The sequence below is a fragment of the Oncorhynchus clarkii genome, chromosome 7, assembly GCF_045791955.1.
Source record: "Oncorhynchus clarkii lewisi isolate Uvic-CL-2024 chromosome 7, UVic_Ocla_1.0, whole genome shotgun sequence".
NCBI lineage: Eukaryota > Metazoa > Chordata > Actinopteri > Salmoniformes > Salmonidae > Oncorhynchus > Oncorhynchus clarkii.
Window position 1 is genome coordinate 36,237,003 of NC_092153.1, and position 19,139 is coordinate 36,256,141.

The 19,139-nt window shown below is 44.1% G+C and overlaps 1 protein-coding gene across 2 annotated transcripts in view; it reads right to left on the reverse strand.

The window, feature by feature from the left end:
- The window catches only part of LOC139413244 (kinesin-like protein KIF21B), a 121,161-nt gene that overhangs the window by 32,874 nt on the left and 69,148 nt on the right, over positions 1-19,139 (reverse strand). For both annotated transcript variants that reach the window (XM_071160386.1, XM_071160385.1), the window contains exons 3-16: positions 17,507-17,689; positions 15,718-15,867; positions 14,319-14,450; positions 11,815-12,072; positions 6,585-6,700; positions 4,351-4,546; positions 3,501-3,690; positions 3,084-3,147; positions 2,629-2,862; positions 1,906-2,138; positions 1,382-1,570; positions 1,032-1,231; positions 655-762; positions 130-320 (exon numbers count right to left, since the gene is read on the reverse strand). In XM_071160386.1, the coding sequence (XP_071016487.1) occupies positions 130-320; positions 655-762; positions 1,032-1,231; positions 1,382-1,570; positions 1,906-2,138; positions 2,629-2,862; positions 3,084-3,147; positions 3,501-3,690; positions 4,351-4,546; positions 6,585-6,700; positions 11,815-12,072; positions 14,319-14,450; positions 15,718-15,867; positions 17,507-17,689 (2,444 nt within the window). The remainder of the gene's footprint in view (positions 1-129; positions 321-654; positions 763-1,031; positions 1,232-1,381; positions 1,571-1,905; positions 2,139-2,628; positions 2,863-3,083; positions 3,148-3,500; positions 3,691-4,350; positions 4,547-6,584; positions 6,701-11,814; positions 12,073-14,318; positions 14,451-15,717; positions 15,868-17,506; positions 17,690-19,139) is intronic.

The following is a 19,139-nucleotide window of genomic DNA, read 5'->3' on the forward strand; positions in this document are numbered from 1 at the left end:
ACAGTAACTTACAGGTAACTGTCCCATAAGTTAGTTGAAAAATAACAGGCCATTTTTACAGTGTATGTTAACACTATAGAGAATGGGGTGCCATTTGGGATACAACCTCTGTATAGCGGCACTACCTACCGGTTGGACTCTGGTTCAGAGGAGGTGGTGCTGGCAGACAGTTCTGCTCCTGAGTCTAGGGGCTGTAGTCGTCTAGCCATACGTCCAGACATGGGTTTAGCCAAACGTCGTAAGGCTGTCACCTCCTGGCTCTTTCTCCTCAGTACCAGCTCCTGCTGACGCTTCTGACTCTCCAACGAACGAATCTGGTACTGATAGGGGAGTGGTCAGTCAATATATGGGTGATTATGTATATTAACCATACATTTCTCAATGTCAGTAACCTGGAAATGGGTAACAGATAAACAGAGAGAGAGCGATACATTAACAATAGACAAAAATGTAGATCCGAGGGCAGCCTATGGATTAGAGAAGCAGGCTAATAGCTGAAAAGTTGCAGGTTCAAATCCCAGGGCGGTTGATAAGAAAGTTGGAGATCAACTGGTAACCAGAAGAGTGATGGCTTTAGAAACTGCAGTCTACTAGGGGGGTGATCATGTGAAGCAGGTACTTTCTTTCAGCACAAAAACACACACACACACATACTTCCTGTCGTCGCTGCTCCTTCTTGAGCTGAGCGATCTCTCTGTTCCTCTTGGCCTCCATCATCCTCCTCCTCAGCTGCTCCTCCTTCATCTGCTTCATCAGTGCCACCTGGAGACCGGGAGGACACACTGCACTTAGCTGGAGAGTACCATCGGTGCCCGGAGCGTTATTGAGGTGCAATGAACAAATGTTGACCCGGATCTTCACGTCAGCGTTTCCTAGCTTTGACTCCTTTGTCTCACTTATTGGGTAGGGGACGGGCAAAGGTCTCAACATTGTATATAATAGAAATGCACTTAATGTAGCCTACGGAGCTAACATCCTTCCCTGCTCCTCCTTCTCCTTCTCCTCCTCCTCCTCCTCCTCCTCCTCCTCACCTTGGCTTTCTTCATCTCGTTGACCTCCTGCTGCAGTTTCTTCAGTTCCTGTTCATAGCGTCCCTGGTTCTTCAGTAGCCTCGTGTGTTCCTTCTGTGCTGCCTGCAGTTTCAGCAGGTCTCTGTTCATCTCCTTCAGCCTCTTCTCATACTCGGATTTAATCCTGCTAGCCTTCTCCTCCGTGTAGTTCTCCATAGACACTGAAGGAGGAGAGAGGGAAGGAAGATAGATAGAGTGTGTTTGAAAGAGGTACAATCGAGACAGAGAGCAGCGTGTCTATTCAGCATCTATGAGTCGCTTCACTCACTGAGGGGATCCTGTGTGCCTACATTACCCATAGTTCTACTCACAGAGGTTGTGCAGTACTCTATCTCTCTCAAGCTGTGTGTCTCTGATCTTGTTCTGCAGCAGGATGAGTTTCTCTTCATACTGTAGCTTGAGCTGCAGCAGTCTCTTCTGACTGTTCTCCAGCTCATCTATCAACTTCTGCTTGATCTCAATCTCACTCGTCAGGTCTGCCAGATCCACCTGGAAATTAGCTGCAGGGGGTTAGAGGGCAGAGAGCAAAGAGAGGTCAAGGGTCAAGAGGTGAACACTGTGGCTCTAAGACAGACATGTTACAGTAGAGTGGGGCAGTTGCACATTTCAAATCAACTCCTAGCCCTAATGCTAATGAGGTACTCCTTGTAGATCTGAAAGGATTGGACAGGTAAGCAATATGGTGAAAGTACCATACAGCCAAACAGAGGACAAAATTGTACTTTCACCATATTGCTGATGCGCTTCAATCCTGTCAAAGCGACAGTACACAACGGCAATAGATTGAATTGGAATGGAGACACTTCTGCCGCTGCCATTGTTGTCATCCACTAACCTTTCTCTTCAGAGTCCGAGTCGGAGTCCACCAGACTCTCATCACTGTCAAACTCCTCTTCGTCCCTCCCCTCCTCCTCTTCCTCGTCACACCCGCTTTCCTCCTCCTGCAGAGGTGACATCACGTCCTCTGTGTAGTTGTCATCCGAGTCCATCTGGCCGTTTTCTCCATTATGTCCGTTCTCATGAGAATGAAGCTTCGCTCGTTTCTTCAACCCTTTCTCTTTCTCTGGGCTGCAAGTAGAACATATTGACCCGGGATCAGAGTAGGACACACACATACACAAAGTAGAGAGAGAAGGCACAGCTCATAACAGCTGTGACCCAATAAGCAGTTTATTATTTATTTACCATATTAATCTATTACTAATATTGTTTACACACCATGTGCCTTTGATTTGATTTGTCTGATTTAGTTTGGGACTCTTCCAAAAAAAAACAAATCTGCCATTGTGTTTTGGGACTGTTGCCAAGTGAACACGGAGAGCTCAGTTATTAGCAGAGACCTCTCACTCTCCCTTTCTTGATCTCCCTCTATCCGTCCATCTCTCTCGCTCTCCCTCCCTCCCTCGCTCGCTCTCCCTCCCTCCCTCCCTCCCTCCCTCCCTCCCTCCCTCCCTCCCTCCCTCCCTCCCTCCAGTGGCAGTGAGAGCTGCTTGTCACTGTGTGATCATTACTCCACTACCATCCTTGTCCCATTCCTCCCCTCTTCCTCTCCTCTTACCTCATCCTCCTCTGTCTCCTCTCCTTCTTCTTCAGCCTCTCGATGTCCGTCTTGGCTCGACGAATCACGTCCGTCATCTCTGCCTCCATGGAAAGGGAAGGGGAGGAGCCTAAGGGGTGTGGCCCTGGGGTGGAGCTATGAGAGGAGGAGGTGGTGAACGGGGAGCGGGAGGAGAGACGGGTTACACTGCGACGAAGACACTCGTTCATCGACTCGCTCTCCAGGAGCTTTGATCTGGGGGGGGGGGGGGTGTTGTAGAGAGAACAAGAAGACAAACAGATGTCATCAGTCAAACTTAACTCTTACGGTATATACAGAACATAATCTGAAAGTTCCTCGAACTACAAAAAGATACAAACTCCATGAACAGTGCAGTAACGGTAAAACACAGTGAGCTGCAACTCCGTGAACTGCTTTCCCCCCCGCTCAGTCTAAAGCTCATTACAGACTCTTACCTGAGCTCCTCGATCTCTCTGATATAGTTCTGTATCAGAGCACCAATCTCCTCATTGCCCTCACCTAGAGGTCAAAAGGTCAGAGTTTACAGTCAGGTCACCGTGAGGTCACATTGAGACATAAGAGATTAACACTTCTTTAACTACATGATATGGTCTGTGTCTGAAAGCCTTTTTAGTGGTCAAATCCTAGTCTCCTCAATTCCTCTCAAACCTCATTGGAGGAGAAGGTCTAAGGGATGGATGGACCTTGGATCCTCTCCTCCAATGCACCTTGAGAGGGATGTGTAGGAATTGATTAAACAAGGAAGGAGAGAAAAAGGATTTAATAGCTATCAATGTTTTCAGACAGCCACAATCTTCAACAATCAGCCAATCCCATTGGAGAGTGTGTTCCGTCGCCTCTCTCGGTCTTACCCGACTTAGCCAGCAGCGTGCTGACCTCGTTGGCGAGGAGCGTGGTTACCCGTGTGTTGAGGTGGTCGATGGTCTCCTGCATGGCTTTGACTCGCATGCGTAGCGTGTCGTTCTCTCTCTGTAACATCGAGTTCTCCTGGAACAGATCACTGAAGCCCTCCGAGCCGTCCTCACCTGCCACACGCTTACCCTGGGGAGGGGGACAATACACATACAGGAATATTTTATCTCCTCCAATGAACATACAGAACAATGACATTTCATTCAACCAACAAAGAGAATATTGATTTTTATATCACTTGTTGGTAAAAATTCCCATTTTCCATTTTATTTCTTTACATACTAGTTAACACCTCAGCCAATCATAAATGAGACAACATTATTTCAGCCAATCACATGCTCCATTACTCTCCAACTCCGATCGAATCTTTCCTACAACTCAACACGGTCATCCATTGGTTATGCACCATTAACTCTCTCTTAATCACATTATTGCTCTAAACCATCCATATGCTTCCTGTAATCTTCTAGGCCAAAGGTTAAAGTTGCTTAACATGAGGGAAGGGATATTTTTCCATTCCTTCTTTCCATCCCTCCATCCTCCCTTCCTTTTTTCTCTCCCAAGTCCCGACATACCTTCCTCTCTCCATTGGTCCCTCCTCCCACTTCTCCATCCTCCAACCTCTCCGCCCTCCAATATCTCTATCCATTTCCCTTCTTCTCTCCCTTTATCCATCGCTCCCTGACTCCATCCCTCCCTCATTCTCTCTACCCCCCCTTACCCCATCCCTCCCTCCCTCCCCGAATCCCAAACCTCTGTCCCTCCTGCTATCCCTCCATCTCTCCTCACCGCTTTATACTCCATAAGTTCCATTTGTAGCCTGGCAATCTCAGCCCTCAGGGCAGACATCTGTTGGCTGGTCTTGTCTTGGTTCACCATCACCTTGTTCTTGATGTTCCTGGCTCTGTTGGCGTACTTCAGTGTGTTCAGGGTCTCCATGAAGTCCCGGTCTGACGGACTCACACAGGCGATCATCAACGTACGACTGGAGAGAGGAAAGGAATACGACATGCTAGTGTGTGTGTGTGTGTGTGTGTGTGTGTGCGCGCATGCATGTACAGTACCAGTCAAAAGTTTGGACACCACATTTACTCAGTCAACGGTTTTTCTTTATTTTTACTATTTTCTACATTGCAGAATAACAGTGAAGACATCAAAACTATGAAATAACACACATGGAATAATGTAGTAACCAAAAAAAGTGAAACAAATCCAAATGTATTTTATATTTGAGATTCTTCAAAGTAGCCAAACTTTGCCTTGATGACAGCTTTGCACACTCTTGGCATTCTCTCAACCAACTTCATGAGGTAGTCACCTGGAATGCCTTTCAATTAAAACTTCTTAGTTTCAGGCGAATAACTTCAAAAACTAATAAGAAATAACAGTTTTAGGAGAAGGACACAGTCTTGGAAATTCGTATTTGCGCACACCATGAAGACATTTCGCACATGCTTAAATTGGTTTCCTATTGAACATACTTCTTTCTGAAATAAATAATATAGTTTGATTACATTTTAGGGTATCTGAGGAGTAAATAGAAAAGTATTTTGACTTGTTGAAACAGTTTAGGGGTAGATTTTTGGATTCCTTTTCTGCAAGTTGAACGAGTGGATTACTCAAATCGATGGTGCCAACTAAACAGACTTTTTGGGATATAAAGAAGGATTTTATCTAACAAAACGACACTACATGTTATAGATGGGACCCTTTGGATGACAAATCAGAGGAAGATTTTCAAAAAGTAAGTTAATATTTAATTGTTATATGTGAATGTATGAAACCTGTGCCGGTGGAAAAATATTTAGATGTGGGGTGCCTTCCTCAAACAATCGCATGGCATGTTTTAGCTGTAATAGCTACTGTAAATCGGACAGTGCAGTTATATTAACATGAATTTAAGCTTTCAGCCAATATAAGACATTTATACGTACCTAAATGTTTAAAATCCATAATATTTATGATTATTTATTTGAATTGCACGCCCTCCAGTTTCACTGGAAGTTGTCCCGCTAGCGGGACACCGATTCTTAAGAAGTTTTAACAGGTGTGCCTTGTTCAATTTCTTTCTTTCTTGATGCGTTTGAGCCAATCAGTTGTGTTGTGACAAGGTAGGGGTGATATACAGAAGAACTTTGAAAGTTTCTTCAAGTGCAGCCTCAAAAACCATCAAGTGCTGTGATGAAACTGGCTCTCATGAGGACCACCACAGGAAAGAAATACACAAAATTACCTCTGCTGCAGAGGATAAGTTCATAAAAGTTACCAGCCTCAGAAATTGCAGCCCACATTAATGGTTCAGAGTTGAAGTAACAGATATATCTCAACACCAACTGTTGTGAAGAGACTGCACGAATCAGACCTTTGTGGTCGAATAGCTGCAAAGAAACCACTACTAAAGGACACCAATAATAAGAAGAGACTTGCTTGGGATAAGAAACACGAGCAATGGACATTAGACCGGTGGAAATCTGTCCTTTGCCCTGATGAATCCAAATTAGAGATTTTTGGTTCCAGCCACCGTGCCTTTGTGAGACGCAGAGTAGGTGAACGGATGATCTCCACATGTGTAGCTCCCACCGTGAAGCATGTGTAAGGGCTATTTGTCCAAGAAGAAGAGTGATCGAGTGCTGCATCAGATGACTTGGCCTCCCCAAAAATCTGACCTCAACCGAACTGAGATGGTTTGGGATGAGTTGGACTGCAGAGTGAAGGAATATCAGCCAACAAGTGCTCAGCGTATGTGGGAACTCCTTCAAGACTGGCGGAAAAGCATTCCAGGTGAAGCTGGTTGAGAGAATGCCAAGAGTGTGCAAAGCTGTCATCAAGGCAAAGGGTGGCTACTTTGAAGAATCTAAAATGTAACACTTTTTTGGTTACAACATGATTCCTATATGTGTTATTTCATAGTTTTGATGTCTTCATTATTATTTTACATTGTATAAAATAAAGAAAAAACAATCAATGAGTAGGTATGTCCAAACTTTTGACTGGTACTGTACGTGTGTGCATGTGTGTGTTACCTGTTTCCTCCCAGTGAGTCCTGTAGTAGGCGCGTTAGTTTAGAGTCTCTGTAGGGAACATGTCCTCCTTTCTTAGCCTGGTCCCCCAGAGCACTGATCACATTCCCCAAAGCCAGCTAGAACACATACTCATAACCATCATCATCACGTTTCTCAGCACCAATTAAAACACATACACAACATCATCACACACACACACACACACACACACAGATTAATGAAGGGGCCCACATGGGGACAGAGGCAAAACAAATATTATTAAAAAACATATCCAGTCACAGGAGCCCACTCTCAACGTCCAAAATACACCAGAGAGCACAATTCAGGCCTAGAGGATCAATAGTTTCAAAAGAATTACTGGATTAAAGGGATACTTCAAGATTTTGACAATGGTGCTCTCAATGGTGTAGCTGTAGAACGTTTTGAGGATCTGAGGGCCCATGACAAATTCTCAGTGTCCTGAGGGGGAAGAGTTGTTTTCATGCCCTTTTCACAGCTGTGTTGGGACTGACCACGATAGATCCTTAGTGATGTGGACACCAAGAAACTTGATCGTCAGTGATCAAGCTTACCACTGTAGTGTCGTTGGCAAACTTAATGATGGGTGTTGGAGTCATGCGCGGCCACACAGTCGTGGGTAAACAGGGAGTACAGGAGGGGACTAAGCACGCAACCCGGCACGGGACCCCGTGTTGAGGCTCAGCGTGGCGGATGTGTTGCTGTCTACCTACACCAACACCTGTCTACCTACACCACCCGTCAAGAAGTCCAGGATCCGGGCCTCCCGGGTGGCGCAGTGGTTAAGGGCGCTGTACGCAGCGCCAGCTGTGCCATCAGAGTCCTGGGTTCGCGCCCAGGCTCTGTCGTAACCGGCCGCGACCGGGAGGTCCGTGGGGCGACGCACAATTGGCCTAGCGTCGCCCGGGTTAGGGAGGGCTTGGTCGGTAGGGGTGTCCTTGTCTCATCGCGCACCAGCGACTCCTGTGGCGGGCTGGGCGCAGTGTACGCTAGCCAAGGTGGCCAGGTGCACGGTGTTTCCTCCGGCGCATTGGTGCGGCTGGCTTCCGGGTTGGATGTGCGCTGTGTTAAAGAAGCAGCGGCTTGGTTGGTTGTGTATCGGAGGACGCATTACTTTCAACCTTCGTCTCTCCCGAGCCCGTACGGGAGTTGTAGCGATGAGACAAGATAGTAGCTACTACAACAATTGGATACTACGAAATTGGGGAGAAAAAGGGGTAAAAAAAAAAAGAAAAAAAAATAAAAAATAAAGAAGTCCAGGATCCAATTGCAGGTTCAGTCCCAGGGTCCTGAGCTTAGTGATGAGCTTGGAGGAAACTATGGTGTTGAATGCTGAGCTGTCGTCAAGGAACAGCATTCTGACGTAGGTGTTCCTATTGTCTGAGTGAGAAAGGGCAGTGGAGTACAATAGAGATTGTGTCATCTGTGGATCTGTTGGGGCAGTATACGAATTGTAGTGGGTGCAGGGTGTCTGGGATGATGGTGTTGATGTGAGCCATGACCAGCTTTTCTAAGCATTTCATCAAATCAAATGTTATTGGTCACATACACATGGTGAGCAGATGTTAATGTGAGTGTAGCGAAGGGCTAGTTCCGACAGTGCTGTAATATCTAATACGTAATCTAACAATTTCCCAACAACTACCTAATACACACACATCTAAAGGGGTGAATGAGAATATGTACATATAAGTATATGAATGAGCGATGGCCGAGCAGCATAGGCAAGGTGCAGTAGATGGTATAAAATACAGTATATACATGTGATATGAGTAATGTAAGATATGTAAACATTACTAAAGTGGCATTATTTAAAGTAGCATTGTTTAAAATGTCTAGTGATCCATTTGTTTTATTTCACCTTATTTAACCAGGTAGGCTAGTTGAGAACAAGTTCTCATTTACAACTGCGACCTGGCCAAGATAAAGCATAGCAGTGCGACAAAAACAACAACAGAGTTACACATAAACAAACATACAGTCAATAACACAAAATAAAAGATAGAAAGAGCCATGTACAGTGTGTGCAAATGCAGAAGAGCAGGGAAGAAGCCAATAAATATATTACAATTTAGCATTAATACTGGCGTGATATTCAGTTGAAGTCGGACGTTTACATACACTTAGGTTGGAGTCATTAAAACTAGTTTTTCAACCACTCCACAAATTTCTTGTTAACAAACTATAGTTTTGGCAAGTCGGTTAGGACATCTACTTTGTGCATTACACAAGTCATTTAAAAAAAAGTGTTTACAGGCAGATTATTTCACTTATAATTCACTGTATCACAATTCCAGTGGGACAGAAGTTTGCATACACTAAGTTGACTGTGCCTTTAAACAGCTTGGAAAGTTCCAGAAAATTATGTCATGGCTTTAGAAGCTTCTGAAAGGCTAATTGAAATCATTTGAGTTAATTGGAGGTGTACCTGTGGATGTATTTCAAGGTCTACCTTCAAACTCAGTGCCTCTTTGCTTTACTTCATAGGAAAATCAAAAGAAATCAGCCAAGACCTCAATAAAAAATTGTAGGCCTCCATAAGACTGGTTCATGCTTGGGAGCAATTTCCAAAAGCCTGAAGGTACCACGTTCATCTGTACAAACAATAGTACGCAAGTATAAACACCATGGGACCACGCAGCCGTCATACCACTCAGGAAGATTCTGTCTCCTAGAGATGAACGTACTTTGGTGCGAAAAGTTCAAATCAATCCCAACAGCAAAAGACCTTGTGAAGATGCTGGAGGAAACAGGTACAAAATAATCTATATCCACAGTAAAAATGAGTCATATATCGACCAATCCTGAAAGGCCGCTCAGCAAGGACGAAACCACTGCTCCAAAACCGCCGTAGAAAAGCCAGACTAAGGTTTGCAACTGCACATGGGGACAAAGATCGTACTTTATGGAGAAATGTCCTCTGGTCTGATGAAAAAAAAAATAGAACTATTTGGCCATAATGACCTTCGTTATGTTTGGAGGAAAAAGGGGGAGGCTTGCAAGCTGAAGAACACCATCCCAACCGTGAAGCATGGGGGTGTCAGCATCATGTTGTGGGGGTGCTTTGCTGCAGGAGGGACTGGTGCACTTCACAAAATAGATGGCATCATGAGGTAGGACAATTATGTGGATATATTGAAGCAACATCTCAAGACATCAGTCAGGAAGTTAAAGCTTGGTCGCAAACGGGTCTTCCAAATGGACAATGACCCCAAGCATACTTCCAAAGTTGTAGCAAAATGGCTTTAGGACAACTAAGTCAATGTATTGGAGTGGCCATCACAAAGCCCTGACCTCAATCATATAGAACATTTGTGGGCAGAACTAAAAAAGTGTGTGCGAGCAAGGAGGCCTACAAAGCTGACTCAGTTACACCAGCTCTGTCAGGAGGAATGCGGCAAAATTCACCCAACTTAATGTGGGAAGCTTGTGGAAGGCTACCTGAAACGTTTGACCCAAGTTAAACTATTTAAAGGCAATGCTATCAAATACCAATTGAATGTATGTAAACTTCTGACCCACTGGGAATGTGATGAAAGAAATAAAAGCTGAAAGAAATCATTTGCTCTACTATTATCCTGACATTTCACATTCTTAAAATAAAGTGGTAATCCTAATTGACCTAAGACATGGAATTTTTACTTGGATTAAATGGCGGGGCTTTACCTCGCAAAGATTTAAGGATGACCTGGAGCCAGTGGGTTTGGCGAAGGATATGTAGTGAGGGCCAGCCAACGAGAGCATACAGGTCGCAGTGGTGGGTAGTATATGGGGCTTTGGTTATAAAACGGATGCCACTGTGATAGACTACATCCAGTTTACTGAGTAGTGTTGGGGGCTATTTTGTAAATGACATCGCCGAAGTCAAGGATCGGTAGGATAGTCAGTTTTATGAGGGTATGTTGGCGGCATGAGTGAAGGAGTCTTTGTTACGAAATAGGAAGCCGATTCTAGATTTAACTTTGGATTGGAGATTGTTAATGTGAGTCTGGAAGGAGTGTTTACAGACTAACCAGGCACCTAGGTATTTGTAGTTGTCCACATATTCTAGATCAGAACCATCCAGGGTAGTGATGCTAGTCGGGCAGGGGGGTGCGGGCAGCGATCGGTTGAAGAGCATGTACTAGCATTTAAAAGCAGTTGGAGGCAATGGAAGGAGTGTTGAATGGCATTGAAGCTCGTTTGGAGGTTTGTTAGCACAGTGTCCAAAGAAGGGCCAGATGTATACAGAATGGTGTCGCCTGCGTAGAGGTGGATCCGAGAATCAACAGCAGCAAGAGCGACATCATTGATGTATACAGAGAAAAGAGTCGGCCGGAAAAGAGCCGGCCTGTTTATTAAAGTGTCCTGTGATTGTGTCTCAATACAGTATATACATCAGATATGAGCAATGTAAGATATGTAAACATTATTAAAGTGACATTAAAGAACGCGAAGCAAGGCGACCATCTCTGTCGGCGTCATCTTAAATCATGGCTACAGATGTGAGTGCTATGGGGCGATAGTCATTTAGACAAGTCACTTTGGCAGTCTTGGGCACAGGAACTATTGTGGTCTGCTTGAAAAGTGTAGCTAATATAGACTGGGTCAGGGATAGGTTGACAATGTCAGTGAAGACACTTTACAGCTGGTCAGCACATGCTCTGAGTATGCGTCCTGGTAGTCCATCAGGCCATGCAGCCTTGTGAATGTCCCTTTCTAGGGAGTTTTTCCTAGCCACCGTGCTTCTACACCTGCATTGCTTGCCGTTTGGGGTTTTAGGCTGGGTTTCTGTACAGCACTTTGAGATATCAGCTGATGTACGAAGGGCTATATAAATACATTTGATTTGATTTAATCTGTTTAAAGGTCTAACTCACATCAGCTACAGAGAGCGTGATCACACAGTCGTCCGGAAACAGCTGGTGCTCTCATGCATTGTTCAGTTTTGCTTGCCTTGAAGCGAGCATAGAAGGCATTTAGCTTGTCTGGTAGGGTCTAGTCACTAAGCAGCTCACGGCTTGGCTTCCCTTTGTAATCCGTGATAGTTTGCAAGCCCTACCACATCCGACGAGAGTCAGAGGCAGTATTGTAGGATTCAATCTTATTAATGCTTTGCCTGTTTGATGATTTGTCGGAGGGCCTAGTGGGATTTCTTATAAGCGTACGTACGGGTTAGTGTCCTGCTCCTTGGAAGTGGCAGCACACGCACACACACAAACACACTCCTCACCAGTCCACAGTTGATGGATATGCCCTCCCGAGCCCGTTCTCCCGTTGCTCCGGTGCGTTTGAGTCTCTCTGATCCAGCTAGGTCCACAAAGTGAAACTTGGCCATCAGAGTCTCATACTCAGGCTTGATAATAGACCCTCCATCTCCGACAACACCATTCACCTCTCCGTTCACCTCCCCAATCACACCTCCATTTTCATCACCGTTCACCTCCCCAATCACACCTTCATTTACACCTCCGTTCACCTCACCATTCTCCTGAAGAGAGAGAGAGAGAGACGGATAGAGAGACCACAATTAGTGAACAATTATCAACAAACACTAATTCAAACGTTTTAATTATTTGTATTACTGTCATTACTTTACTTGTCACTCGGTCTGATACGTTCATCTTTCTCCTCTTCACTCCTCTTTTCCCCTCTTCTACCTTTATTTATTATCTTTGAGTCTCTCCCTAAGTCAATACATCAACAGTGCCTTTAGAAAGTCTACACTACCTTTCAAAATGTTCCCCTTTTGTTGCCTTATAGCCTGGAATTAAAATTCATTAAAATAGGTTTTCCCCATTGATCTACACATCCTACTCCACAACTTCCAAGTGAAAAAAAAGAGTCCAGGTTTTCTTTAGAAAATCAAAACAGAAATATCTTGGTTGGATAAGTGTCCAGCTCCCGTGTAATAGTAATCCTAAATTAGCTCAAGTGTAACCAATTACCTTCAAAATCACACACCAAGTTAATTGGCCTCCCCTGTGTTAAATTGTAGTGATTCACATGATTTTGGGATAAATTCAGCAGTTCCTGTAGGTTCCCTCTGCTGGGTAGTGAATTGCAAAGCAAAAACTCAACCTTGAGCACAAAGGAGCTTTCAAAGGAAATCCGGAACCAAGTTCTGGAAAGGCACAGATCAGTGGATGGGTATAAAAAGATTTCAAAGGCCTTGAATATCTCTTAGAGCACGGTCAAGACAATTGCTAAAAAGTGGAAAGTGTATGGCACCACCGATACCCTGCGGAGCTCAGGCCGTCCCTCCAAACTGGATGACCGAGCAAGCAGGAGACTGATTAGAGTGGTTACCAAGAGTCAAATGGAAACTTTCAAAGAGCTCCAGGCTTTTAAGGCGAAGACTGGTCAAAGTGTGCATGTGACAACAATATTTCAAGCACTCCACAAATGTTGCATGTATGGTAGCGTGGTAAGAAGGAAGCCATTACTCAAGAAAGCCCACTTGGAATCGCATTTGAAGTATGTAAAAAAAAAACACTTGATTCTGTAGCCTCGTGGCAAAAAGTGTAGTGTTCTGACGAAACAGAAATGTAACTGTTTGACCTGAATGTAAAGCGATACGTTTGGAGCAAACGCAACACATCACCCAAAGAACACTCATCCCTACTGTGAAGCATGGAGGTAGCTGCATCATGTTATGGGGATGTTTCTCATCGCCAGGGAATTATCAGGATAGAAGTGGAAATGAATGGAGCAATGTACAGAAAAGTCCTAGAGGAAAACCTGCTGCGCTCTGCAAGAAAGCTGGAACTGGGACAGCATTTCACCTTTCAGCATGACAACAACCCAATGCACACGGCCAAAGCTACAGTGGAGTGGCTAAGGAATAAAAAGGTAAATGTGACCCGTTTCAGGAAACTAGGTGTATGTCGCAAGTCACGACTTCACAGGAGAGCCGTTTGAACGTTTAAAAAATAATGCTTTTTTGGGCAGAAATGCCTTCTGGAACATGTGAACTTTTATGTGCCTTAATAACAAACTTCTATGCCATCTGTAAATACAAATAAAGTTGTTAAATTACGAGCATAGTTGGTTAAGCCAAAACCTGCTAGCCATGATTGGCTGAGATAATGAGTGGGTTGGACATGCAGAGAGATGAGTTTCAGATTGGTCTGCGGTGTAGCATCTTGTGTCTTTAAATGAGCTGCTCATTATGCATACATAATCCTTTCTACTGCATTTTTTTTCGAAAGATATAAAGTTAGCCATGGAGAACTGCAAATATGTTGCTGAATTTATCAGGCGCTATCGACAAAGTTCAGTGGGAAAAAGTTGTGTGGACTACTTTCTGGAGGACGTTTGTGCCATGCTGGCTCTCTCGGACTCTGAAAAATGAATCAGACGATGAGGAAATCCCTGATTTAGGCAAAAACATTTTCATTGAAGACATTGTAGTGTCTTCTGATGACAGTGATGGGGAAGAAACGGCAATCGACGTGTATCAACTGTGTGTAACGTTAGTGATGTTTTCTCAGAATGACATTTCGCATTGCTATCACTGTTAATACAGCATTATTTTCACCCAAAAAATACATAAATCATATGGTGTGTAGATATGTAGAAAAACAAAACGCATTTAAATGCATGAAACTGAGGCACTGACACAACAAAATGTGAAAAAGGTTCAAGGGGGTGTAGATTTTCTATAAGCACTGTATCTACCCTCTCTGATCCATAACTCCCTCCCTCGCCCTCCTCTCTCCCTTCCTCCAACCCTACCTCAGTTTGTTGACAGACTCTCATCTGACAGAGGTTGATGGTGAAGATGGCGTGAGATCTGGAACTAGATGCGTTCATCTGGGTACTGGCCGTGGTACGAGACAACGCTCCCAGCTTCAGACACTGTAACAGCTGTAATACACAAACTGTTAGTACTGTACACACTAGGGCTGGGCAATACATCACATTTGAATGTATGTTTTAGCGCAGTTTTCCAAATGCCTGTTTCGCAATACCCTAGTTTTTATTAAATGTTTTGTTTTTTTACGAGCATTTATGTCATGTTATCTTTTTGATCTCCTTCGCTCCTTCTGCTGTGACTGTGTACCTTCCCGTTTACACACAAACACACACACACACACACACACACACACACACCAAGCCGCTCCCCCTGCCACTCGCAATAACAAAGATGAGAGATCACTTTTTTCCTCTCTCGCTATTTGCAATTGAAGTTTGGTCCAGAATCGGTCATATGGAAACACATTATTATTTAACTGTGCTAGAGAAGTTAACCTTTCTAATGAGACCCTTTTTATGTCTCAACTCCTCATATTGTGAGCAGAGAATACAATACTACACAAAAGGAGTATCAATGAACATTGAATCTGGCAAATGTGTGCTCAGTTTGTTTCACGCGGCACTATGTACCGCTAGCAGCACTATGTACCGCTAGCAGCACTATGTACCGCTAGCAGCACTATGTACCGCTAGCAGCACTATGTACCGCTAGCAGAACTATGTACCGCTAGCAGCACTATGTACCGCTAGCAGCATTTAAGCCAAAGACTGTTATACTAGCTGTCTAGTCTGTGTTTTCTAAATGTGCAATAAGCATAAAACACAATTATATAAGGAATTGACAACTCGTTCTCATTCTGATAAATAAGTTAGCAAATAGCAAATAGATCCAAGATAGAAAAACTTGAAATATAAAGATTAGCTGGTATGTGGGCTTGTGCTTGAGATATTGTTTGAAACCTGTGTTCATTTTATATAATGCCTGCTGCAAGATTTTTCTCATTATTAGTGAATGTGCATTATGCATGGTTCTGGTGAAATTTGAAACAAAAAGGGCATTCTCATAGACAGACTTGAAAGCCAGATCAGTGATTACTGCAACAACAACAAAATCAGGTAAAACAATTTTGATAAAATCAGTGGGTCTTATGGTTCTGGAAGGCTTATATTTATTCTAGGTATAATTTCACAAGCCCTGAATTCAATTAGGAAATTGCTGACTGTTAGAAATGAGGTGTATTTCACCTTTAACTGTACAACAAAGATTATTTTGAGAATATTCTTTTTGAAATCAAGATATACAGTGTATTGTGAATCTCCCATTTCGTGAAGTTGTCCATATCGCCCAGTCATAGCGCACGCACACACACACACACACCTCTTCCTCTGAGTTGACAAGTCGTGAGGTGACTCCGGTGGTGTAGATGGAGCCGCTGCCATCCTCATGGATCTTGATATTAGACTTCCTGCTCTTACAGTCTGGGTCTCTGGCTCCGTCAAACAGATCTAGGATCTCCTCATTGTACAGCTGGAATACACACACACATACATTAAATACACACACAAACACACAGTAGACAGTGAGCGATGAAAGGGCAAGGATCAAATGGTGTACTACATAACCTCTGACCTTTAGGAAGCAATAAGGTTAAAGGTTGTGAGAGGTCAAGAGTCAACTCAGAAGTTCCCACTTCACAGGACACACACACACACACAGACACACACACACACACACACACACACACACACACACACACACACACACACACACACACACACACACACACATTAACCCTGGCCAACGTCTTTTTATCATCAGTACTGATAACCCAATGACCGGACAAACAGCCTACACCTGAACTAACGACAGGCACACTTAACAAGGATGGCTACCACAGCATTCTGCAGTGATACGTCATCCCATCTGGTTTGTGCTTAGTGGGACTATCATTTGTTTTTCAACAGGACAATGACCCAAAACACACCTCCAAGCAGTGTAAGGGCTATTTGACCAAGAAGGAGAGTGATGGAGTGCTGCATCAGATGACCTGGCCTCCACAATCACCCGACCTCAACCCAATTGAGATGGTTTGGGATGAGTTAGACCGCAGAGTGAAGGAAAAGCAGCCAACAAATGCTCAGCATATGTGAGAACTCCTTCAAGAATGTTGGAAAAGCATTCCAGGTGACTACCTCATGAAGCTGGTTGAGAGAATACCAAGAGTGTGCAAAGCTGTCATCAAGTATAAAATATATTTTGATTTGTTTAACACTTTATTGGTTCCTACATGATTCCATGTGTGTTATTTCATAGTTTTGATGTCTTCACTATTATTCTACTATGTAGGAAAAAAGTCCAAATAAAGAAAAACCCTTGAATGAGTAGGTGTCCAAACTTTTGACTGGTATTATACATATACTGTATATCAAATATTACTTCACTACAAGCCAGACACCTGAGTGTGTACCAGGCACCTCTTGCTACAGCCAGTTAATGTCAATGACACATATAAGCTCATGTCTCCCAAACGTCTGTCTGTTCATATTCTCATTCTGGGTAACATCACAGCTGATGACCAACATCAGATCAGTCGTCAGGATCCTGTTTCCTGTTTCAGCTGTCATCACAATGTCACGTCCTGTAGCTTCACCAGGGCTGATCCCTGCATCCCCTTCACATCTGGTTAAAGTTCATATTACCCTCACACACACACACACACACACATACATACACACACTCAATCAAAGGCAAGAATGACAAATGACAACATACAACGCGTCCCTGGACGACAATATTTTATACTAGAGAGATTTTCATCTCCTCTGAACTGGGTGGGTGGCCCAAATAACTGGGTGGTATTTGTGTGTGTGTGTGTGTGTGTGTGTGTGTGCGCGCATCTTTGTGTGTGTCTGTGCATGTCTGTGTGTGTATATGTTTGAGTGTGTATGTGTGAGCACATCTGTGTGTGTGTGTCTGTGTTGTGTGTACGTGTTTGTGCGTTTGTGTCTGTGTGTGCATTCATGTGTCTGTGTGTGTGTGTGTGTGTGCGCGCGCGTCTGTCTGTGTCTGTGTGTGCGTGCATGATACAATATCCCACTCTAGGGGCTACTGCTGCTACTGCGTGTGTTTGAGGGTGCCTGCCTACTGTATGTGTGTGGGTTCTTACCTCTAGGAACTGTGCACTGACTTTAAACTCTGGAGGGTGTGTGCCCTGCTGCTGGGCCTGTGTCTTCCTCTCCTGGATGCCCAGGAACAGCTGACGAACAGCCCGCGGGATGATACCCTGGTCCTTCTCCTGCACGTTCATGTCAAACCCTGTCCCCATGGTATGGGTCTTCCCTGAGCCTGTCTGAAACACAGAGAGAGAGAGAGAGAGAGAGAGAGACACACACACATTATTTATAACACACACACACACACACATCACAATTTGGTCACTTCAAGTCAGTGCATTCAAATCAAATCAATGCTTGTGTTCCTAGCTCCAACAGTGCAGTAGAATCTAACAATTCACAACAACACACACATCTAAAAGTAAAAGAATGGAATTAAGTAATACAGTTGAAGTCGGAAGTTTACATACACTTAGGTTGGAGTCATTAAAACTCGCTTTTCAACCACTCCACAAATTTCTTGTTAACAAACTATAGTTTTGGCAAGTCAGTTAGGACATCTACTTTGTGCATGACACAAGTCATTTTTCCAACAACTGTTTACAGACAGATTATTTCACTGTATCACAATTCCAGTGGGTCAGAAGTTTACATACACTAAGTTGACTGTGTCTTTAAACAGCTTGGAAAATTCCAGAAAATGATGTCATGGCTTTAGAAGTTCTGATAGACTAATTAACATCATTTGAGTCAATTGGAGGTGTACCTGTGGATGTATTTCAAGGCCTACCTTCAAACTCAGTGCCTCTTTGCTTTACTTCATGGGAAAATCAAAAGAAATCAGCCAAGACCTCAGAAAAGGGTCGTTGTTCATCCTTGGGAGCAATTTTCAAACGCCTAGGTAGCACACTCATCCACATTCATCTGTACAAACAATTGTACGCAAGTATAAACACCATGGAACCACGCAGCCGCTCAGGAAAGAGACACTGAGTTCTGTCTCCTAGAGATAAATGTACTTTGGTGTGAAAAGTGCAAATCAATCCCAGAACAACAGCAAAGGACCTTGTGAAGTGTGGTGTCAGGAAAATGTGTGGTGTCAGGAAAATAACCTCACACTCAACGTCAACAAAACTAAGGAGATGATTGTGGACTTCAGGAAACAGCAGAGGGAACACCCCCCTATCCACATCGATGGAACAGTAGTGGAGAGGGTAGCAAGTTTTAAGTTCCTCGGCATACACATCACAGACAAACTGAATTGGTCCACTCACACAGACAGCATTGTGAAGAAGGCGCAGCAGCGCCTCTTCAACCTCAGGAGGCTGAAGAAATTCGGCTTGTCACCAAAAGCACTCACAAACTTCTACAGATGCACAATCGAGAGCATCCTGGCGGGCTGTATCACCGCCTGGTACGGCAACTGCTCCGCCCTCAACCGTAAGGCTCTCCAGAGGGTAGTGAGGTCTGCACAACGCATCACCGGGGGCAAACTACCTGCCCTCCAGGACACCTACACCACCCGATGTCACAGGAAGGCCATAAAGATCATCAAGGACATCAACCACCCGAGCCACTGCCTGTTCACCCCGCTATCATCCAGAAGGCGAGGTCAGTACAGGTGCATCAAAGCTGGGACCGAGAGACTGAAAAACAGCTTCTATCTCAAGGCTATCAGACTGTTAA